This window comes from Periophthalmus magnuspinnatus, chromosome 6, assembly GCF_009829125.3.
Source record: "Periophthalmus magnuspinnatus isolate fPerMag1 chromosome 6, fPerMag1.2.pri, whole genome shotgun sequence".
In the NCBI taxonomy this organism is placed as follows: domain Eukaryota; kingdom Metazoa; phylum Chordata; class Actinopteri; order Gobiiformes; family Gobiidae; genus Periophthalmus; species Periophthalmus magnuspinnatus.
In genome coordinates this window covers 23,194,848-23,219,771 of record NC_047131.1, presented here as the reverse complement: position 1 = coordinate 23,219,771, position 24,924 = coordinate 23,194,848, and the positions used below count along the sequence as shown (strand labels likewise).

The 24,924-nt window shown below is 38.3% G+C and overlaps 1 protein-coding gene across 1 annotated transcript in view; it reads right to left on the bottom strand.

The window, feature by feature from the left end:
* spon1b (spondin 1b) overlaps positions 1–24,924 on the bottom strand; it is a 94,829-nt gene that overhangs the window by 43,223 nt on the left and 26,682 nt on the right. Inside the window, exons 4-6 of the mRNA XM_033968032.2 lie at positions 14,867–14,940; positions 13,353–13,475; positions 11,324–11,472 (exon numbers count right to left, since the gene is read on the bottom strand). Of these exons, the coding sequence (XP_033823923.1) occupies positions 11,324–11,472; positions 13,353–13,475; positions 14,867–14,940 (346 nt within the window). The remainder of the gene's footprint in view (positions 1–11,323; positions 11,473–13,352; positions 13,476–14,866; positions 14,941–24,924) is intronic.

The window sequence follows — 24,924 nt, the reverse complement described above, 5'->3', positions numbered from 1 at the left end:
TAGTTATATCCGTGCTAACCAATTATAACCTGACTGTAAGCATTGTCTAATCGTCTTTGTTTTCTTCTCTTTAATGATCCCCCTGTGTCTTGCGCTGACATTTGAGCTGAAATGCTGTGGTAAATGCTGTTCCTGAGTGATTCCCGTGGGCAGGGCGGGTGCTGAATGAGACATGGGCGTTTGGCATAAGGGCTCATTAGAGTGAAAACGCTCCTTTGTGTGGATATGGTGCTTTTATTTAAAGGGCAGTGTGCAGTACTCTCAGGACAATCACATGCTTTTCATTATTTGAAAAGAGATTGTTTTTGCTATTGTACATTGATGTGCATGCACTTATTGTATATTGTCATGCAAATGTCAAATGAGATAAACTCTGATAATCAATGGTGTTTTGCGCTCCTTTCTGGTGCTATGCTTCTGTGTTTGATTTGTGCATCAGTGTACATATCATTTAGAAAGGTCAGATATGTCTAGTGAGCACTGGGAGAATGTAAATGTGAACCACAGGGGGGAGGGGGGATTATAGGTGGTCATATGAATTACAGGTTACACAAGAAAAATGCATCATGAGTGAACCATATAGTACTTATAGACCGAATGATATGTATATGATAAGTATAATATAGTTCTTTGGAAAAATTATTTTTCTTTTTAAATATATTGCCATAGAGCATATTTAACACCAGTTATGAAGCATAAGATGGAGTTGGCACCTGATCCTTGTTGCCTTTTTGTTATGTGCCCTGGGGACAGAACAATAATAAGCATGTCGTTTGGGAGTGTCCAGGGGTTCAACGACTATAGAGTAACGTAATTGATTGTTTCCCATCAAATCTATTGTACTATCTTTTGAATGATGATACCCAAATTTTTGACTTGAAAAATCTGGCTAGTGGCCCTAACTGCAGCCAAAAATTATAGCTCAGAGATCACCTAACGATATATCCTTCAATCATTGACTTCGTTGCTTTTTGGACATTACATATCTTGAACTATCTTCAGCTAGGGTCAGCAAAGGTTCTCAATGGACTACTGAACTGTGGACACAACTGGCAGATGATATTAAAAGTTTTCAGATAAGTTTTAATTACCTGCATCATTGTAAGATTTCTGTTTGGCGGCTGGGTGGACACAGGGTGGAGGAAAGGGAAAGTTGCTGGGTGGGTGGGAGTTGTACTTTTTCCAAAAACAAAATAAGATGAACAAGTTAATCGGAGTATTTGCATATTTATTAGGGATGGAAATTAGACTCACAACTATTTTGACCAAAATAATCGCTATTAACGATATTATCACAATAATTATTAAACCAAGGTTTACAGTTTTTTTTAAAAACTCACTAAAACATCAGTTACCATACAATTTGCAGGTGTCTGAGTGATCGCCTTTATTGTATTTTTTTTCTGCAAGTGAAATTAACAATGAATGAATAATAAATGTGTCAATTATGTAACTCTTGACTATAAAAACACACATGAACCAACCTGAGAAAGCCTCCAGAAAAAGGATATGATAAAGGATATGCAGCCATCAGCTGTGCAAAATGCTATTTAACTAGAGCTAACCAAACAATAGCAAAGTCCACACAAATTTGTACCATTATTCATACAAATCTAAACTAACACAAACTACATTCAATTGTTTATTTCACATGGTATGTTTCTTATGATGGATATTTTTGGGTCCAATTTGTCAAACACTGCAGAATGGTTTTCGTTGCCTGTGTTTGCCCTCGGAGCCACAACTTTTTTTCGGCAGACTCTGCAGATTGGTGGCTCATCACCTTGTTGGTCTTGTGTTTCAAAGCCATAATAATTCCACACATCAGACTTCAACTTCTTGAGCGGAGGATATAAATGTGTGGCGTCAAGATGATCCAGATCCACTGTCTGCCCACTAGCCATGACGGTGACTGAGGTGAAGAATCATCTCCAATTCAGAATAGGCACAGAAGCTAACAAGTTTCATTGCTATGATAGAGGGCCCCCTTGTGGGCAAACATCAGAACTAACTTCGAAACATCGTATTGAAGCCGTAAACATGAGGGAGTCTGGTGCCGTAAAGGCGGTGGACCTGTTTCTATTATTAATTATTATTATTGAGTAATTAATTCCAGAGAAATATTACGGTTTAAAGACAATGTGTGTGTATATATATATATATATATATATATATATATATATATATATATATATATATATATATATATATATATATATATATATATATATATATATATATATATATATATATATATATGCAGGGCTTCATTTGAACTGTAATCAGCCAAAACAGGATCCGGGAATTGTCAGTGTGCGTTCCACAAACAGTTTTCTTTGATCTGGTAACTAGTCTGGAGTTATACCTTTATGTATAACAATATAAACGCCATTTGGTGAGCTGTAGTCAACGTTTCATGTCCGCCACGCCGCTCTCACAGCACAGAGATGCCCTACAGCTTGATCCTGTGTCACTGTCCCCTTTAGTGAGAGTGTCCAGCCCACTCCCGAGCCTCCTGAGGATAACAGGACTTCTGAATTTAAAATATAGCCAACTCACTTTTTTGGCAATGGGATTAATTTGTTCACAAAATGCACTTTGACGACAGAGAGGACAGACAAGGATGTGAAGGAACAGCAGTATCAGGACTAAATAGAAGTAAAGTCACACAATTTAGGCTATGATGTTAACAGCCTCATGAATAAACAGCTGTTTTTGTACCAATTACTGTAGATCAGTGTCAGATTGAGCCGAAACAAGGAGCGAACGAGGGGAGGGGTCTGATGTGGGGTTGGAGAGCGAGTGTGTGGGAGGGCATCCGTCAGACTGAGCATTGTAGTGTTGTAAACAGCCTTGTGTGAATGAGCAGCTTTTGCTTTGTTGCAAACTGTAGTAGAGTCAGACTGAGCCAACACAGTGTGCAGGAGAGGGAAGAGGAGAGCTATGAAGGAGCAAGTGCCTGGGAGGGCATCTGGACAGCACGGTTACAGTGGCAGGTGCTGTTATGACTTGAGTCAGAATGAATGAACATTCCAGTGCAACAGATGTATAAAAATGTGCTCTGATAAATAAAATGACCTTTTATATGCCTTAGAATTGATCTATATTGTCACTTGTGTTGTATTTTGGCCTTTCCTAGTGTTTATACTCATCGTGTGATGCGGTAGATTGGCCCTTGTATGGATACCAGTCCCGAAGCTACTTTTTGTCGGATTTACAAATGAAGCCCTGTCAATAAGTATAAAAATGTCTTATTGAACATGAAAAAGCACTTAGTGTTATTTTTGACCCAAGAAGTCCTCTTCAAGTTTTTCTCCTGTGTGTTAAATGTTAAATGTCTGTATTTATTCACTGCTTAAACAAATAGCTGGTTGAATCTGACTTGGAGCTGCTGCTCACTAAATGGTTTGACATTTGGTAAAGAACTTGTCTGGTCTCGCCTTTATGACTCAACTCTAGACTTCATTGTCACCTCCCCAACATGTGCTAAACTATAACCTTCCCACTCAGAACCTGACATTTCCCAAATGTGTAGGACATAGAGCCTACAGTCCAGAACACAGAGCCTCCTCAACCTGACCCCGAAAAGGTCACAAGTCTCCTTTAAACAGCAGCATTGTAATGGAGGAAGTGTCATTTTTAAAGTACGTATGAGCCACAGCGCTCCCCTGAGAGGCCTCATAGGTAGGGGCCCGAGGCCATCCTCAGTGGGAAATGTGCTGTGTCCAACTGTCTCTGCCTCCTCCACTCTTTGTCCACTGTTTTCAAAGGGGCTCAGAAAGCACCCTGCAATGCTAAAAGCTCAGGCGCTTTCAGAAACATGGAGGGATTTTTTTTACAAAGACTTCAGATGTCAAATAGATTTCCACAACAGATGTAGACGTGACAGGCCATACCCAGAGAGGGAGCTGCGTGGAGCGAATGCACAACGAAGAGCAATGGCCCAGCACTGCTCAGACCACCCACCGGGAGGCGTACGTTCAAAATAATGCAACTGGACTAAAATGAACTCTTGTGCCCATGACTTTGGCTAAAATAGCTATATTGATCATACACTCAAACCTGATTTTTGTGAAAGAGAGATGGGACACTTATGGTCACTTAGTCCCTAAACTGTTAGAGCACAATTTCCTTCCTATCGACTGTTGGAGGAAATGACAACACACACCTGATAACCTGATCACACAGCACTGTATGGAGGATCACTGCTTAAATGTGACTTTATAGAAAGAAAGTTTCTCTGGTGAACTTTGGATTAGTGCATTTATATATATTCAGTTTGCAATTAGAGTTTTTATCTTCAACATTAAGTACTTTCAATGATCGTCTGGCATCAGTGTTTAAGATGCACATTCAAACAAAAATAAATTCTCCACAACAATTTGACATCGAAGCTGTTTCCCTTAACTGACCGCTGAGTCCCGGTGCTCATACAATTGCATCCTTTTAGTGTTAATGAATTCAAAGGTGCATATAGTGTGGAAGATATTGAGATGGTGGAGGCAGAACCAGCGCTTTCACTTCATTAAAAAGTCATTGGGCCTCAGGCTGCGATCACAGAGCTGCAGTTACAAACGGCTCGTTGGCCAGCCACTCTTGACATTTCACTGTCTGATCACACCTGGCTCTGAGCTGGTGGCATTTCTCTGGGAATAATAATTAGCTGGGTACAGACACCGGCCTGGTGTGAGGTGCTAAAAGGTTAAGGATTTAGCTCATAGCCAACAGCACGTTTAAATCTCTCCGTTTGTGAGCGTTAAGCAATTTTAGCTTTGTCTGACATTTTAAACAATCTATAATTACATGTGTGCTATGCAATTAAACTTTTTATTTAAGTGAATGGCAAAATGACAATACAGTGAGTCAGAGATGTATTCATGATGCTTTCTAAACTGGAAAATTATGAGGTCCTAGTAATGGGCGATGTACATTTTAATTGGCTGAGGAAAGAATCTGCAACTTTGAAAGACCTATGCAATGGCCTAAATCTCACAAAATTTCTATTCTGACTAAACCTGACCGTAGAAATGTAAATAAATGTACGCTCATTGAGATAATCTTAACAAACAAACACTATAATTATGATGTGTGTTCCTGTTTGATTTTAGTAGCCATTTTCCAATTGGGTCTATTCAAAATATAAAGGTTAATTAAAAAGATTGTATAAACATTTGAATGAGGAAGCCTTCACCTCTGACCTGTACTACGGTGATATTGGGTTAACATCAGCATTGCCTGACCGTGATATGGCCTTAAACTTTTTTATTTATATATTTAATTAAATTGTAGATAGGCATGCACCTAAAAAAAAAAAAAAAAATAGAATGAAAAACTGTAACAATCCTTGGTTCAACACAGAAATTTTAATTAGAAAAAGAAATGATGCCTGAAAAACTGCGCACAACTAGGTCATAATTTGATTTTTCCACAAAAAAAGAAATAGATGTTTATCAACAGTGAGAAAGGCACAAACTTCTTACGTCATGTCTGAGCTGATAGAGACACAGAAATCCGTCAAAGTTCCGGAGGACAGTAAGATCCCTCTCAGAACCTCGTATTTATACATTTCCAACCAGTGTTTTATTGGATTCAGCTATTGTAAATTCTAAAGAGGAAATATGTGATGCTTTTAATAGGCGTTTTATCTCTGCATATGATGTTTTAGATAATAATGGTCAGATAATAATCCTTCTGATCTTTATTATGCTGAATTTGTATTTCTGGCAGATAACAGTCAGATTTTCTCTTTAAGACTTTTCACTTACATGGAGCTCTTAAATGATCTCCGCTACATAGACCCACAGAAGTCCACAGGAGCTCATGACCTTGATCCAAAACTTCTATTATTAGCTGCTCCATATTTAATTCAACCTCTCTTACATATTTTCAATGTATCAATTCAAATGGCAGTTATACCAGAATTATGTAAAACAGCACCTGTTTAACTAATCTAAATGACCTTGTCTTGCAAAAGTTTTAGAAAAGTTAGTTGCAAATCAAGTTAAAGTTTACTTAAATAAATACTCCATTTTGAAGTCTTATCAATCGGGTTTCTGAAAAGAGCATAGTACTGTAACTGCAACCGCAAAGGTTTTAAAAGACATTTTCACAGCCCTTGATAACAAACAAGATTGCATAGCACAGTTTATTGATTTAACTAAAACTTTTGACAGTCAGTGGCTCATGGAGTCCTCTTGAAGCGCCTGAAGCGTATTGGATTTGACAACGCTTGGTTCCAAAATTATCTTTCAAACAGCACCCAGGCAGTAGTAGCCGATGGGTTTACAAAAAAAATATGTATAACTTTAAGCAAAGGAGTGCCCCAAGGCTCATTTTTAGGCCCGCTACTTTTTATAATTTTTTTTTTATTCCATTAGTTGCAATAGAAAGCATCATAGATTTATATAAAGAAGATGTTGTTTTTTATGCAAGTGCTCCTTATGCTTATCGGGCACTTAAACTGCAGCAAGATTTTAAAGAAATCCAAGTAAGTAAGTAAGTATACATATGTATTTTTCTAAAAAAAAAATAAATAAAATAAAAAAAAACATTTAAGTGATGTGCAAGCTACAAATGTATAAATATTTTGGGTTTAGGCTTGACAAAAATGTATTCTTTAAAAAAAACATATCTCGGAATTATGTAACACCTTAAAATAAAAATTGACATTTTTACAGAAAATTACAGAAAATAAATTGTTCAAGCAACCTTTTTTTTCTGTACTGGATTATGGAGATGTGGTGTACATGCAGACTTTGGCCTCTGCTTTGAAACCATTGGATCCACTCTTTCACTCAGAAAAGAGTGAAGGGAAACCCATCACTGTATTACCTATGGAAAAGTTGGTTGACCATCACTGTCTGTTAGAAGAGAACAGCAGTGTATAAAATGCATCTATAAGGGACTGCTTCAAAAATCTCATTTGTTTGTTAACCAATGACACTGGAACATTTAATACCAGATCACATGACTGTATAAGGACTAGCTGCACGAAAACTGAGATGGGAAAGACGGCTTTTAGCTGTTTTGATTCATAAGGCAACAGGCAAAATTGGATACTTTAATGCCACAATCGCAATTTAATAATCTGGTAACAAATTTTTACACACACATCTCCACCAGTTTTTAATGTTTTATATGGGCTTACTGTATGTTTTGTTTTTTGTTTGTATTTTATTTGGAACAGGGCACTTATGAAAAAGAGTGTAAGTGCTCTCATTGGGTTCCCCTGTATAAATAAAGATAAAGAAAGAAAAAAGAAAGTTTGCCAAAGGGACACATTTGCACTGTCAGCTTTCTTGACATATTGATGCAAGAAGAAGCAACATAATTGCTTTCATTTAAAATTGATCCATTTTTTCAAAATTGCCTTTTTAGAGCTTTTATCCACATTATAGTTGTTTCCACTTTTCATTTACCCTCTCAAAGTTGGATTTAGTGTGATTCATGAATGTTTGAGTATTATTCATATTCCTGTATTCGAGACGTCATTGCTCTGATTAACCACTGTGTTCACCATACTCCCTCTGCATGTACTTACTTCATTCTCCAATTTTATTTTGTTAATCAGTGATGCACATAGGATCAGCAGCATGGTGTACCCATTTTTGTACAAATGAAAAAAACAACAAATCTGCTACTAACTATCATGAGCTTCAGTTATCCATACGACAGATTAACAGCTTAACAGGAGATCATGCTCAACAAAGATCAGGAGTTAAAAACGTATGAGAAATCTACTGAAATGCTCATTTGTTTTATCTTTATTACTAATCTTGTCATTTAAAAATATGAATGATATGTTTGATCAAATTATCTGTTCAATGGGCTGTTGTGAGCAGTTGTGCATTGTGGGAGTGCTGGTATGGGCCTGGAGCTGTTCAACACTGACGTATTTCACACAGGCCTGAGCGTGCTGCGTTCTGTCCACCAGTCCTGAGCTGACGCAGTATGCAGAGCTGTACTGGTGCCCAATGTGAAGGATATAACCAAAATGTAGGTAGGTATTCAGCTGTGATTCATGTTTTTATATATATATATATATATATATATATATATATATATATATATATATATATATATATATATATATATATATATATATATATATATATATATATATATATATATATATATATATATAAGTAATTAGCAAGTAAATACTTAGCACAAATGAATTAGAATAGCATCAATTTACCTTCATGTTCTAAAAAGAAAAAGTATGAAAATAGCAATGATAAATTGTTCTCTTGCTTAAATGGTCAAAAGTGAACAGGAAACTGCAAAGATGACTCTGATTATTCAGGTCATGATAGAACTGTTCAAACAAAAAATAACAACTGTGACAATTTGAGAAGCAAAATGAAGCCATTTTAGTTCAGTAAAGTACACCTGAATGCGCAGTGATTCTTTGGCTGTTTGTGTCATATTAACTTTATTTTATCATTCAGAAAGTTTGATTTCATAAAGCTGGTGGTTTTGACCAGTTTTATACTAGCAATGGTGTTGTTTTAGATGACGGGGTGAACGAAAACTAAGAGTTTCACTGTTGTTTGGTTATGGTATTAATAACTGTGAATAGGCTCAGTAACTGTGAATGGTCACTAAATCGTCATGTTTCTTCATGATTGTAACACTAAAATTTAATATGTGACATTCCTATTCGAGATCAAATTTCAAATTTTCCTGTGCAGATTTTGACAGGAATCTGACAGTAGTTTCTAGTAGCAGACTGTGCACATGCATCACCACGTCTCACTGGTTTTGAAGGGTTGTCATTCCAAAACAGACATGGAGCACTGACCCATGTTGGCCAACAACCTTTGCAGCAACCCCTAAAGCTATGGTACCCCTTCACCAAGACAGAAATACCAAATCAGTATTAACTTGACCCTTAACTGTTATACAGACATGTCCAGTATAATCATGATGTGTATGACCTGTTTAGGAGTCTATGAATGCTTTCCATTTATTAGCTGTTTCCTTTCATTTCATCTTCTTTTTTTTTGACTATGTGGCTCAATACTGTGTCTCATAGTAATAACTGCCTACTTTTTGGGCATATTCCACATAGGCCTTAATCACATAAGACACAAAAGGCATACACAATCATGCCGAAACCTTTCAGAAGCACAAAGACTTGACAACTCAATAACCATGACTCCAGTGAATAGTAACCATAGCTAACATTTGTGTGTCCATCTCCTGTGCCATGAAACAGGCTCAAGTTTTCATTGTGTTGGGCCTTTCCACAGCTCGAGCCAGAGGCAGCAGACAGGAGGCAGCTGGAGAGGAGTGGTGCTGTCCATCAGTGGATAATATGTCCATACAAAGCAGAGCAGAGCTTACAGACTGAAAAAACGGCACACCTTTCACTTTGTATGTGTCTTATATTATATAGGAGAGGCTGAAATGTATGAGTAAAAAAATATATAAAAAATCCTTTGTGTAAAATATGTAGGGTCCTTTATGCTTAAGGGACACATATTATGCAACATTGACTTTTAAGACTTTTTGACCATGTTATACTTGTATTTTGTGTTGTGTTCATGCATGATGAAGTAATCCTGCTACATTGCTTTTCAGGTGCAGGCTGGAAATCAGCACCACATTCTTTTATTAAGCTGTTCAAGGCTGTGATTTAAAATGTTCAAAATATAAAATTATAATCCACTGGTGTCAAAGATGATAATTTAACAAGCAAAAGTATAATATGTTTTTAAAGTTGTTCAGTTGAAAAATACTTTGAGCAAACATAAAAACCAACAAAGGCATAAATAGTAGAAGTACCGTAGAGTATTTTTTCCCTTCTTGTTCAGGTATACAGAGTAGACCTTGGAAAGGGTCAAGCATGTATAGCATTATTATTTTTAGGCACATGCTTTGGGAACTATTATTTTCTGTGTGTCAAATAATGGTTTCTTCATGTAAAACTTTTTCACATGTCAGGAAAATGACATTTTCTTCAGACCTGAGACTACGTTTTCTTACATGTGAGAGAAGAGGCATGCTACTCTAATGGAATTTTCCTCCACCACTTATTATCCACATACCAAACACAAGGGTTTGGGTCTGCTTTTCGAATTAAAAAAAAAAAAAAGAAAGAAAGAAATGGTAATTGTGGGAGATTTCATTACACCCCTGCCACCCATTTCCAGTGGAACCAATGAAGCAGTGAAAGAAGCATTAATTTGCATGTGTCTAATGAGAGGCTTATAGTGTTCCATGTCAGTGCCTGTCACAATGTTATGTACAAGCAAATGCCATGTATTGTATGCTAATTGTAAGCTGTATAAATGCTGCATATTCATGAGATGTCAGAAGAAACAGTTTGAGTGTGAAAACTGATTGGCTTCACTCTGTCATTAACCTCACAGTGTGAGATAATGCACTCTGACAATACTCTGAGGGCATATACAATCATCACTGCACAGCCTACATATGTATGCACATACATATACTGCATTAAAAAGGACACATGGACACTGTGTTTACCAGTGGTGAAAGGTAACAAAGTAAAAATAGTACTGTACTTAAGCAGAATTTTTACTTACAGTGTATACTTTTTCAAAAAGTACTTTACATATGATTTGAGGTTTGTTTTTTGTTTTTTTACCATGTTTGTAGTAACATCCTGACAAAAGTTTTCAAGTTAAAGCTTCGGCTTTGGGCAAACAAAAATAAACACACAAAATTCATAAGAAAAAATAAGAAATTGATTTGTATTGTTACTGTTGATCACAATCAGTATAATTTTTGATCAATATCACTACATTTAGTTCTTTAACAAATTAAATAAATTAACACTTATGCGAAATACGTTTACCTTTAGTCTTTAGGACAAGTATATTTTTAAAGAGGTACTTGAATATTTTTATGTAAGTAGATTTTTTTCATATGATACTTTTACTTACCTCAGTGTCTGTACTTTTACTTTAGTAAAAAAACTTAATACTTCATTCACCACTGGTGTACTACAACAGTAGTAGAACAGTAGTAGACCGTCAAGGACAACACTTAGCTTTGAGTTGGATCAAGACTAAACAAAAGGAGAGGGAGGACTGATTAGAGTCAACAAGCATTTTTTGTTTCAAAATACCATCAAAGTCAAATCTTTTACTTTGATAAGAATTAGAGGTAATTTTATATTTGAGAGTGGAGGTCATTACATATTTGCTTTTACACATTACACGTTATCTTTTGCAAAGTTGATAAAAATCAATGACAGGCCAAGAAGAGTCTTTTGTACAAAATACAGCCATACTGTATGTTCAACCCAACAGCATAGCCAAATGTAATGTAATACTGGTGTGATAGAGCCTACCTTCTGGCGGATCTCCTCCTCCATCCTGATGGGTGAGCCCAGTTCGGCCACCTGTCGCACCCCCTCACTGGCATAGCCTCCATACTCCCACAACACATAGCTCCTGGAGTGGGACGCTCCAATCAAAGCAGACCAGTGATTAGCCCGTCCTGGAAATTTAAATATGAGAACAACTTTAAATGGGCTGCTAAGTGCTGACTTTTTATTATTTTTTATCAATAATCAATTAGCATTACCAGTACTTTGCTTCTCTCAATTTGATACTTGTTCAAAAGTGTTGTTTACCTCCACTCCAATTCACAAATTTACAATAGAGGGCTATTTAATATTTCAACTTTTTGGTCCTCTGTCAAAATATGTTAAAATGTTTCTGTCGTCTTTTCCAGTGGCATTCAGACCAGTGAGAGGAGCAGTGGGTAGTCAGAACAGATGATGTCCTGTGTTAAGTGTGTGCAGTTGAGAGCTGTGCAGAACCTATTAGCTCTGTCAGGAGTGATGTGCCTCCAGACACCACGGCCACAGTCCACGGCCCCGCACTAGACTGCACAAGTCTGAAACAGACGCTACAGCTCCCATTGAAGGAATTTATTTTGCACATAAGCACTTGGCTTTTCATAGAGCCATTTGGTGAACGGATTTATATCCCTTTCATCTCAATTTCCAGACACATTTCTTCTAACATTATGTTCTTTTATTGTGCGGAATAGACCTATGAACTGCTGCTATTTTTACTATTGGTGATATGTTTTAATGCAGTGCTTGTCTCACGCCTTTATAGCAATTTAAAGCCTCTATAAACCATGGTTAGTTGGCGGACAGCATTTTGGAGGTTGGACTGTTATAAATCCAAATTAAACTTGGTATGTCATTGTGTATCCTTCTCTTGTAAAAGGAAACTATGGTATTTTTGAATACTCAGAAGAGTACATATAATCCATATATATATATATATATATATATATATATATGGATTATATCCATATTAGACTGCTGCCCCTGTGACCCGGCCCCGGATAAGCGGAAGAAAATGGATGGATGGATGGATGGATGGATGGAGTACATATAAAGTGGTTCAATTCTTAGTGAGCAAGACAAGCATGATCATTTTCTTCAAGTATGTAACTATGACTGGTATGGTATAAAAGCTTAAAAGGAAAAGGTGCACTGTCTAATTAATTAATTTTCACTGTATCTTTAAGCAATAAAAACATATGCAATTCAATATATGCAAAATGTATAAGTGTAATGCCATACTGTGGAGCTTTCCAGGCAAAGCAATAACATCTCTATGGAGACAAGCAGGTTGTGGATTCTCCATTTGGAAGAGTTGTAGTGCACCGTCAAATATTAGAAATGTATAATTACATTGAATGCTTTCAGTTTCAATCAGATAATTTGTTAGTTAAACTGAGAAAAGGAACAGAAAGCAAAGTCAAAACCATTATGTTGTTAAATGTGTGTGACAAGTTTTGTGAAAAATATTTTAAAATCATGAACAAAATGTATGCTTCTAAGCTGCAACCATGGCAGTGTACTCAAGTTGAATACAAATCAAACCAATTGTTCTCCTTACAAGAGTCATGTTCATACTTTTGTCTATAGCTGTGAGCAGCCGTAGACCTACTCAACTACTGAACTATGCCCTGGTAATTATTCACATGGCCTTTTCTCTGAAATGACTAAGAGAGATTTCACAAAACTTTCAGGGGCATATTTTGTTACACTGTCCATCAATTCCACTATGACGCAAAGAGTGAGGCATATCACTTTCAATACAAACCATAGATTTGCCTCTGTATCATTTGGAGCATAAACATTCATAAAGATGTACTGCAGCTGAAGAACTAACAAACAGACACATCATAGTTCTCCATTCATGTCTTTGGAAGGTGTAAGCAAGCAAAAGAAACAAAAGAGGATCCATCGTAACAAAGCAAGGACAAGCAAAGTTTGCTCAGTCTGTCTGAAGATTAGATCAGTATAAACTTTAGCACATTGTTTTTTAGAGAAATGTTTTGAGTCTACACACTTGGATAGTCCTTGGGATGTACTTTCTCAGACCAGTTTCCATAGAAGGTGAGACGGTACTTGGCTGTTCCGCATGCGCAGCACTCCAAGGCGGGCGTCTGAGTGGCTTCACCAAACACAACTTCTGCAGAAATAAACAAACAAGAATAACTGGAAGAAAGATTCAGCTTAAAACAAGACAGTGAGCAATGAAAACCATAAATAAATATAAACAAACGTATATATTACAGTTTGGATGTGGTTAGAAAGTGAGAAAATTAAATCCCTCCAATAAGTGACACATTAGCTTTCACAAACGGTCATACATATTAAAATATTGCCCTCAGTCTGTGTTTTGCAAAGATAGGTCAAGGGGAGCTGGTGAATATTTATAAGTTTCCAAATTATTCTGCAGGAAATTTCTCTCAACATCACAGCTATGACAGTGAGCCCGGAAAACCATTGAAGCCAGATTGAACAGGATGCTGTAATTGAGCAATTAAATTTCAGAAAGAGACTGCATAAAATAGAAGAAAAGCATGTGTCTTTGCAGGTAAAGTACTCGGCATTAAGGGCTCAAATGTTTCTGCTCTTACAGCTTTACATTTGAAACATGTTGTGTTAATATTTATACAACATTTTTCATGTTCACTGTTAAGAGTACACTTTCTATACCTGGATTTAAACATGTTGGAGTGAAATGTCAATTCCTTAACTGACCAGTCCATCACCAATGAAATGTGCTCAACAATCTGGGACATAAGGTGTATTCTAACATTTTCAGCAATAACAATCTCTTCAATAATAGTCATATTTAAGTCTTTATGTGCTTCTAACACACCAACATAGACAATTCTTCACTCATTGTCTTTGTTGGTAGTCATCATCTGTGTCAAGTGTCTTGGCCAAGGACAAAGCGACAACATTAATCTGTGGGAGCTGGAATCGCACCGACAACCTGTGGGTCAGTGGAATTGGACCACTCTGCCAATGATGTTTATGTCGAAAGCGAGGTTTGAACGGCCAACCTTCGGATCAGTGGACAAACACTCAACTAACTGAGCTACCATCGCTCTCGTAACAGGCCATGAAACCAAGGCCAGCATCTATATTATTTCTGGAGATAAAAATACCCATATAGAGCATTATGTGATGCGTAAAAGCCTAGTGTATCTCCATAAGAGGACATGTTTATTGTATCGCATTAAAAACAGATATAAACACAAAAAGCATCTTCAAGGCTTTCAAGCATCTTTCAAGGCTCCAAACAGTAAGAATATTGACTATGTAGCTCACTCTGAGCAGCCCTATTTCCTTGTCCAAAAACAATAAACCGTAAAAAACCACTCCAATCTCCTCTCGCTTGATTCAAAGTAAAATTGAAATTCCTCCTGTAATTCAGTGTCCTGCTGCTTCAAGACGTCATACTTTGAACAGCAAAAGACTATTTTCAAAAAGTACGCTACAATGGCTCAGCAGATAATGGCATCTGGATGGTCCCAGGATGAGTGGCAGTGATGATAGGCAGTGGGTTACCTCTCTCACACAGCCGGATGGTCAGGGAGCCTTCGTCCTGGAAATAGATGATTCTCTTCTGCACAATACTGGCCCTGTGAAGAAGAAAAAAAAAGATATTACATGAACAGGAATGCACACAAAATGCTGGTGTTATGGCGAAGCTACGATGGGATTAGATAGATAATGTGGTTCCTTTGCCACTATCTGGTCCATGCAATCTTCAGAGAGGGGACAGTAATGACTTCCCACAGGCATCATAATGGACAAAAAGAACATATATTTCACAGAGAGGGAGTAATAGATTATCTGGGGATGGAATCACGTTCCTGGAACATGCTCTGAAGCAGTTTAGATTGTGGGGTGGCTGTAGCCTGCAGGAGATCCTATCTAGATAACACACACACTGAGAAGCCAGGGTTTAAAGTAGAGGTTTTCCAGCAAACTCTTATTTTGAACTTTCTCCAAACAGACAAACCTGGTGAAATAACATTCTTCAGAAATACAACTGAAATACCCTTTAATACCTTTTCCCAATTTATCCCATGTGCTTGCAAATCATTTTAACTAGTATAAAATAATGTGTTAAACAGATGTTATGTCTTAGCCTAGATAGTTTCACAGCATGGCATTAAACTAATCTATCTCCATGGAGACGAGCAAGCATGTCGCTAAGCCAAGTTACAGGTCAGATCTTGTGAAAAATGTAGCTAACTATTTAGTCTAATGCCATTCTGTGAAAACAATCAGTCAAAAGTAATGACAATGGACCCTCCAAGAGAAAAGTTACATAGTGAACCTTTATTTATAAAAGTACAAGTGATGGTAGTCATTTTGAACTATTCCTGTATGCAATGTTAACAAAAAAATACAATTATACATGTGCAATTTTGAATGTTTACTTGCACCATTTATTACTAGTGCGAGGGACAGTTTTTGGTAGTGGCAGAGCTCTTATAGTAGAGACATAAAGCAGGCCCAAATGTTCACAGAGCTGCTCAGACGGAGAGGCCAAACCACATTAACCAGGAGTTATGGCCTATATTACACTTATAAATCTTACACAAGCCCAATGCTACAATATAACCTGCAACACGGCTGACTGCTTAGGCATGAAATTGAAAAACAGTGAACTATGCCCACAATTATCCAACACTCAGAGACTAAATCTAGATTCACTAATGGTGGCAGCACTGTTGATGATACTTTCATTAATACTAACTGTAGCTATACATCAGTAGCTGGAAAAAATTTGAAATGTCATACTTTTGTCCAGTGTTGATTGATAGTTGTGAGGTGTCCACTTTATTAGACACGGTATCTTTCAGAGTGTGATAGATAGACTGCTGCTTCTGCCACCAGTTTCCAGTTTTGCTGTATACATTTTTTTAAGTGACAACTGAAAATGGATTGAAGTCAGCTCTTGTTTTGTCATTTGCAGCATAATTAATCAAACAACAACAAAGCCAGACTTGCGTGAGTCTAAACAAGTAAAGTAATTCTATGATATGCAAATTGTGAGAGAAATCTTGTAAACTGAATATATAGACTGTGTTTACTGTATGCCATTGGTAAAGCTGCATTACCTGATTAGTATTAGAAGTATTTAAGTAGTTCTTAGTATTTAGCTGTCAGGTTCATGTACAGCGTTAGAACTGTTTTTTTTGAAGGAGGAACCAACAACAACGCTCAATGCTCTGTCAATCATAGCAATGCTTACAACTCTAACTTCCAGGATTGCCATCAATAAAATACGTATTATTGGCAACAGACAGAGCATAGTACAGTAATTTGTCACTATGTGTGTATAAAGTTGTGTACCCCAGTTTTTAATAACAATGGTGCATTATAAAACAATCCAATGCAATCTGGTGGACATGTTTTCAATTTACCATTTTTTGTTGTGGAATTGATTTACAATAGAAACAGTGAAAAGGCCAATTGCCAGTACTATTGAACAGCACAGTGATATGTTCTGAAGTGGCTGAAAGAGGACGTGAGCTATGATTGCCTGTACAACAAACCCTCATAACTGGCAGGGTGTACTCTGCTAAAAGCCTCTTAGTGGATGGTTCACATGAGGTCTGTGTGACTGTGGGGTTTAGAGTCAGTCCAGTTCACTGAGAAAAAAAACAGATCTTCAAGCCACTCCTGTACTTTTTCCTCATGCCTGGTTCTGACAAATAGTTATAGTTCTGTTCAAAGTTCAAGCTCAGCATAGAATTTGTGAGGTTTGTGTGAGAACGGGTTTTATAGCCAGTTTCCTCATGACATCGTCCCCAGCAGTAAGATGTAATCACTTTTCCTCTCCACTGTCATTGCTTGGCTCTGTATTCACAACTGGACAGACTAAGCACTTGGGGTCATGCTGCTCTCTCCAAGCTGGGTTGTTTCTTTCTCTCTATGGTTCATACCAGATTTTAGACAGTAGGTTTGTTAAAAAAAAACAACAACAAAAAAACAAAAAACAAAAACCAGAAAGATTTGTGGAGAGTTTGACAGTATTGGGTCATATCTTCCCCCCGGTCTTGACAGAGCAGTAGCATTAATGAGGAGGTGTGTCCATGTCGGACTGCCACTACCTACACGATGTTCTCGCCGGCTGTACTTGGGTGCTGAGGGCTGGAGAGGGATGGTACAAGTACATATATGTTGATAGCATCTGAAACTATCTGTGACCACTGTGGAATTTAAAATCATTGCCAACATGGGTAATGTCTGCAATCTTTGACTCATTACCACACAGCAAAGCGAGGTGTGAGTGTTTTTACCTTTTCAGTCTTAGTATTCCTCTGATCTTTTGCCTCCCATCCCAGAGAAGACCCACTAAGCTCCTCTCTCCCCCTGGCGCACCTGCCTATGCTGGAAATCCACTCTCCCCTGTCCCAGCAGTCCTCTTCCGTGTCTCTAACCTCAGAGGCAAGTTTCCACTGCTGCGTATTGCTGACCACTCACATTCTCATCTACCGGGTGTCGACTGCATTTGCTCCCAAACAGGTGAATGTCCCGTGGATTATGGAATACGTTTATTGTCATATAAAGTTTTATTACGGGCCTGCTTTGGGTGCTTATGAAAGGAGGTGGTGTGCACAGAGCAGGATGTGCAAATGTCTGTAATAGAGCAGTGCTGACCACTGCTGTCAAGACAGCAGTTCATGTGAGACATCTCCTCTGCTCCACTGTCACAGTCCCGGGCCAGTGCACTGTCCCCATCTCTGAGAGGTTCAGCCTGCGCCTTGACTCTGTGCAGAGTCCTCTATGGTTCTAATGGTAGCCTACCTACTGGCGACTAACTTTATAAACTAACCAAAGTGACAAAATTTTAAAATGTTATGAATTTGTCATCCTAATACATTTCCAAATAAAAATAGGCTTTTTATGCCTTGAAAATTTTACATATTATGTTTTTTAGTGGACTAGTTTGATATTTATTTTTACAATTCTCATAATTCACTGAATGCGCCACACCACGCCCTCAATTTGCTCCACTCCATCTGTTATTGTGGTACAGCACACCTCTTGTTTAGAGCTCCACGCCCCACATTTCAATTCAATTCAATTCATTTATTTTTGTAACGCCCAAAATCACAACAACAGTTGTCTCGAAGGGCGTTCATGTTTTGGTTGATGGGGGAAACCGGAGTACCCGGAGGAAACCCATCCAGACACGGGGAGAAACATGAAAAACTCCACACAGAAAGGCCTGGTGACCCGGGGATCGAACCAACCTTCTTGCTGTGAGACATGAGTGATGGCACTCAGTCACCGTGCCGCCAAGACACAAAAAACAAAACAACAGGAAGAATCAGACACAACAAGAAAAATCAGACACAACAGGAAAAATCAGACACAACAGGAAAAATCAGACAACACATTCTCAGCAGCAGCAATGACACTATCAGCCAGCAGATTATCTCGCTAACGCTATTGCTGCGTTAAGACCAGGGGGGAAGATACGGCCCATTGTTTTACTGTTTAGGTCTAACTCAAAAATATATATGCTTCCTGTATGGACATATGCTTCAGTACATTTTTATGAAAGAATGCATTATGTAGCTTCAAATTTAGCTCAGAGTTTGTCTGTTTGTTCACACCTGGGTAGAGTTAGTGCAACTCTGAAATTGTCATCAGAAAGTTTGTTTACCTTAACAGCACAACAGTTGGCACCAAAAAGTGCAGTTTGCACAAGCTGGATCTGCATGACGTTCCCATCTGTTTCACTCCTGCTGTTGGCATTCTTGTCAAGATATATATTTTTACTTCTACAGTAGTAACTTTGCCTGCAGCATAATAATGCATGATATACTGTATTGTAACCTACCACTGTGTTCCATATGTCACTGACAGTCCCCTCAGCACCCCGCAGAGAAAAGAGAGTTTTACTCCTGTCTAACATTTTCAAATGGGAAGGATTAGGAAGAAGACATTTCATGGATATGCAACTCTGAAGTAAATAAGTTCTTGATTGAAGAATTTAGATTTTTTAGTAAATTGGTGATCTTGTTCTTGGACATGTTTGAGAGACTAAAATAACACCTCTCAGAACAGAAATCATTTGGATAACCTGGAATAAGACTAAACTTGAAATCCCACTGTCAGAGCCTTTGAACTTGGACTGGAAAACTGCTGTGAGTGTGGAAAAGCTAAGAGAGTCAATTAGAAGAGTCCATCGTCTTCTCCACATGTATTGTGATAGCAGGATCAGGAATAAGTAGTTTCAATGCCAGGTCTCACAAATACCCACCAAACAGCAGTTTGTATTCACAAAGTCAATCCACAAATCGATAAATGACCCTTTCCCTGTGCCCACATCCAAACAGTGAGTTAACATCCTGCTGTCTTTGCCCCTGCAAACTGAGATAGACCCACCACAGCGCTGCAGCTCTAAAGAGGAGCACTTTTATAGCGAGAGGTAAACTTGATAACGACGTGACAAGCAGCCGGTGCCACAGCAGAGCAGACAGAAAGTGTTTGACTTTGAGGAGTGGGAGGAGATGTGAGGGCAGATACGGCCAATGCTCATCAGCCGAAGGGCTCCAATGACCCGGGGTGAACCTCCAGAACACACGTCCTGCACAATCACAACCCCCTCTGAAGAGCTCACGCACAAACCAGATGAAAGTCACAACAAATGCCTGCCCCATAAACGCCCAGGAGGCACTTTGAAGGCGCTGACTCACCGTTATTAAAGCCAGTGGAGGAGATGTGACATCCCCAGATAGCTCTGATGTAATCGAGTTGTTTTTAAAGATACGCTCTCATAGATATTAACAAAACTTTAGGAGGACAAAACGGCAGCTTCTGACAGCCTTGCCTTATATTCAATATGTCTGAAGTGGAGCGTGAAAAGTGCCACTGTTTCTAAGATGACTATCACTGCATCTGCATTTGCACTTGGCTAATAAAATTATATGCTTCTATGAAAGTGTGTAATGAGACTGTGCATATATTAAATCATATAATTGAATTATTTTAAGTAAGATAAGAGTGTTTTGCGAAAATACAACACATGGTTAATAATGTGTTTTGCATCACAACTTATAAAACTGACTTTAGGCACAAGATATTGACTATGACTTGTGACAGACAGTCTGGCCCACCTCTTTGGATAGATGTATGTCTTAAAAACTGACTAAGTGAAATATTAAAATAACCAAGGGAAATAGGCTTGATGCAATTGAATGCCAGGGCATCCCGGGGCATGTGACTTCAAAATAAACCAAAAGAATTATTTGGAATGGTGCACGGATTGACAAATTCTCAGGGTCTTCCAAAAAAGCACACATCATATTAAATTCTCTAGTAGCCTTCACAATACACAAATGAACTCACACAACCAACAGACAAGACATCACTGGACTTGTGCTCAGTTTCCTTTATGCTCATACTATTTTCTCCATGTTGTATATAAATGTCGTGACACATGTAGACTTACTCCAGTGTTGAGTGCTGTGGAGTTGCACTGTCTCAGTGCTGCCCTGTAGGCCTGAGGCGACAGTTGTTGGTACTGGCAGCTCTACAGGACAAGGGAGACTGAGGGAGGGGGTTGTCGTGGTGGCATTGGGGGGGTCTGACAGTCCACTTCCAGGCCCTGGGGGGGAGCTGGTGTTAGTTTTAGAGCCACAATGGTGGGTGGTGGCAGCTGTTAGAAAAGCTGCTGACATATTGGACTACTCAGGAAAAGTCAAATTCTTTCCAATTTCTGCATTTTTGTCAGTCTCGATACTTATTTAAATGAGCATATTTCGTTTTAGTATTAATTAGTATCTGGGTATCATTTATTGACAGCCCAACTTCCTTTGCAGTTTATAAACAAGCAAACAAACAAGTTTGGTAGCTTGCAGGTTTAAACTGCATGCATATTAATCCAGTACACACATTCAGTGCTTATTAAATATAAGATTTTGAAGTTAAAAATTGGTCAGGCACATGGCAGCTGCTGCATTGGGGCTGTTTTATTCAGCTTTGTCCAAGGTTCTCTAATCATATCACTGTTTTATGGCAGAACTAAAGCGCCATGCTAAATAAATAATCCACCATCGCTGGCATATCTTAATAAGAATAAGTCTGTGTGTGCATGCCTTACATCTGTCACTAACAGCTTTTGCACCCTTTCCCTGCCCAAAATAATTGCACTGATTTGAGAGGAGCAGGTGTGTGGTGGAGTTTGAATGTAATTAAATGAGATCCCAGAGGCGTATACAGCACCAAAAGAACTGGAGCGCTCCCAACTGCAAAGAGTGTAGTTTGAAGCCTTCTGGACCCCCTGACAGACATGTGTTTGACAAGTCTGACTGCCAACATACAGTTAGGCCCAAAATACAGAGATGTTAATACGTGACAGAACATATACAAGAAAATGTGTTCCTTTTTGTAAAACATCTAGTAAGTCTTGTCAGTTTTCGTCTTCTGTAACTAAGAATAGGTGTAGCATGATCAGGTGGTGTTTTTAAAGATGGGGAAAATGCCAATACAGTATATTTACATATTGTGTAGGTGTACATAGCGAATAAATTATGCACACTAGGGGATGCACACTACATTCAGAGATTCACAAAAAACAGGGATTGAAATGAAGGATGAGAAAGGAGCATTTACATTTACAAGGTTGGTGGTTTCCTGTGACCATTTCATGATGTACAGGGTGGCAGTTTGCTCTACAAATCTGCAGTTTGCTCCGCAATTTGCTCTGTAAACCTAAAATGTATGCTGAATATGGTGTGAATGAAAGATGCTTGTATAATGCATTAAACCTTTATGGATATATTGTATGTATTGTAAATCCATGCTGTTATCACTATCTAACATTTTGTTGAGGTTCTGCCAATATTCATGAAGATGTTATCGCTAGAGATATTTGCACTTTTTAGCATATTGGCTATCGGCCTTAAAACTCTTGCTGAGGCTGATATTTTGTTTGGCCCAACCAGATGCCTAAATAATATGCATAACACTATATAGCTCTCATATCCACTTTGTAGTGTAGTAACACCAATGTATCCTTAAAAAGACCCACATCAGTCGATCTCTAGTCATTGATTTGCCTGGTATGCTCCATGGAGACAAGCAAGTGATGCCATCAGGCCAATTTACAAGTCATGTCTGCAGAGAGGCGACCCCAATAACAGAAGATATTTTGAGCAATAAAACCATCTGTAGTTGAAAACAATTAGGACAACATCTCCATGGAGACAACCAGATAAGAAGATTGACATAGTTCATTCAGATATATAACTATTGATACTGTTTTCTTTCTAACGCCCATACTGTATCTTCCCAGTGTCTGCATTAGTACAGTGTGTGAGCAGCTGAGTGAAGAATGATGACAGCCTGGATGAGGTAATGCTTAAAACTGGCTCCAGTGCTGACAGATACAAGTGTGACAGTAGAACCCCGGCCGGCCGTCACACAGGTGAGCAGCATGCGCAGCAGATGTTCCCAGACGCTCTCGTGCCTTTATTGGACCAGAGAATACGATGCTGGCCCTGCTCCATCTGTCAGACAGGAGCAGCAGATAAATTAAAGCCAACAGCTGGGAGGATGCCATGTTGAGAAGGGCAAGTTTCAGCACCACGCTCCGACACAAGGCTAGTCCCATTGGATATTCACAACAAGAGAAGGAGAATATACTCAGGTGTGTCGCCAAGATATTATACAGCTGTTATTGTTTTTATAGAAGCTGTCAGATGGGTACGGAAGAAAACAAAGTTATTTTATAGGTCTGCAAAACTTTCAGGACAAGGTTTCTCAGTGACAGGAGCGTTAAACTTTATTTAAACTATGCAGTTTACAATAGGAAGAAGTTATTTTGTGCAGAAAGAATTGTTAAACTGCCAAAGGTACAAAGACATCTTAGAAGATTTGCAAATATATATATATTGTACATATTATATTGTATATTGTACATTTTCAGTCACATAAGTGTTGATTACATCTCCCATATATAGCTTCTGTCAAAGTCGAAGTGCTAATGTAATTATATGAAACATGAAAACAAGAAAAGTTAAAAAAAAACACTGACTCGAGGGAACAAGCACGCTCAAAGCCTGGTGGTAATTGCAATAAGAAAATGCTTAATTAAAGTCAGTGATTTTTATCTATGTCCTTCTTTGTGTCTGGGTTGACAACAGCGCTGTCTGCTCTAAGGGTTGTCATTAAAATCTTTGTCAAGATTTGAGCAGCTGAAAGACTACCTCATACCTTCAAGAAAGTACAGGGCATTATAATGAAGGTGTATTAAAAGGTCAACTCTGATTGGTACTAATCATTTCAATTCAAATTCAACTATTTTAATTACCACAAACACGTATCATCTGTTCAAAGTAAAAATTCAGTAAATCCAGACATGTTACATTACTCAGTCAGAGCCATTTAAGACTGATGTGTCTGTAATGGACAAGATGGAAAGAGTTCCACAAAGTTATCTATAATAAACATCTGAAGGCGGATAGTCTTTAAATGTCACCACATGTTATATTGCTGTGTGCTCACACTCTTTCAGTCACACACATACATTAACCTAACACACATGCAGCCGTTCACACATGTGTGTAGCTCCTGTAATCATCATCTGTCTGGAGCAGTGCCAGTGTCCAGCTCCGCACAGACAGGACCACTCCTCCATCTGATTTATGAGGACTACAACTTACGAGAGTCACCACACTATAGTGGGCTACTCCACATTGTTCACATGAAACTCTGGTCTCTGTGTGGAGAGATCAAGTGAACAGATCATATTCTAACATAATACAGGGATGCACAAGCAGTGCCGGCCCCAGCTTTTTTGGCACCATAGACAGCATTTCTAATGGTGCACCCCTGCCCCTACACGTGGTAATACATAGTCTAATTTTGGGTACTTTTGCCAAGACCTTTGTAGGAATTTGTCCATTAAGTAAGGGTTCTTGAATAGACTTCTGAATTTATTCTGTAGCAGTTAATTTTAAAAGCAGCGGTGTCAGCCCCCACAGAATGGAGCACTTTGGAGCAATTTTGTTTCTAAAATGAAAATTATTAGTGGTCATATTTATGTGCACTGCCTTGGCACTGTACCTCAGGCCAGACAGCCTTCACCAGAAATACTACATGTACAATGTCATTTTTCCGAAGGATCGGTTTAATATTGTATTAGATTCGCCTTTCATCTGCTCTGCTCATTCATGCTGCTTTTGATAGATGACTGAGAAACTGGGCTTCATGGCCTTTGAAGAGTTTTCAGAAAGGGTCCAATTATGCTCTGAGAAAGGAAATTAACTTTACAATGGAGTTTCCTTGACACCAAAGAGGTGGTAAATGAAGCCTTTGGTAGAAGTTTGGGCTGTTCAAGATTTTACTACATTTTATCTACGCAAAATGAATACAAATTGTCAGAAGAGGAAAAAAAAAAATCAAAATGTGTACTCATGTTTGCCCCATTATCACTGTGCAGTCAAAACTACTACATCACTCAGGGCTAGCCCTATTTCAGATTTTTTACCCAGACCTTTATGGCCATAAGTCACAAATTAGGGGCCCTTGATCAAATTCTGAATTGATTTTGTAGCTATTTTAAAAGCAGGGGGTCTGGGAAACTTTTGAAC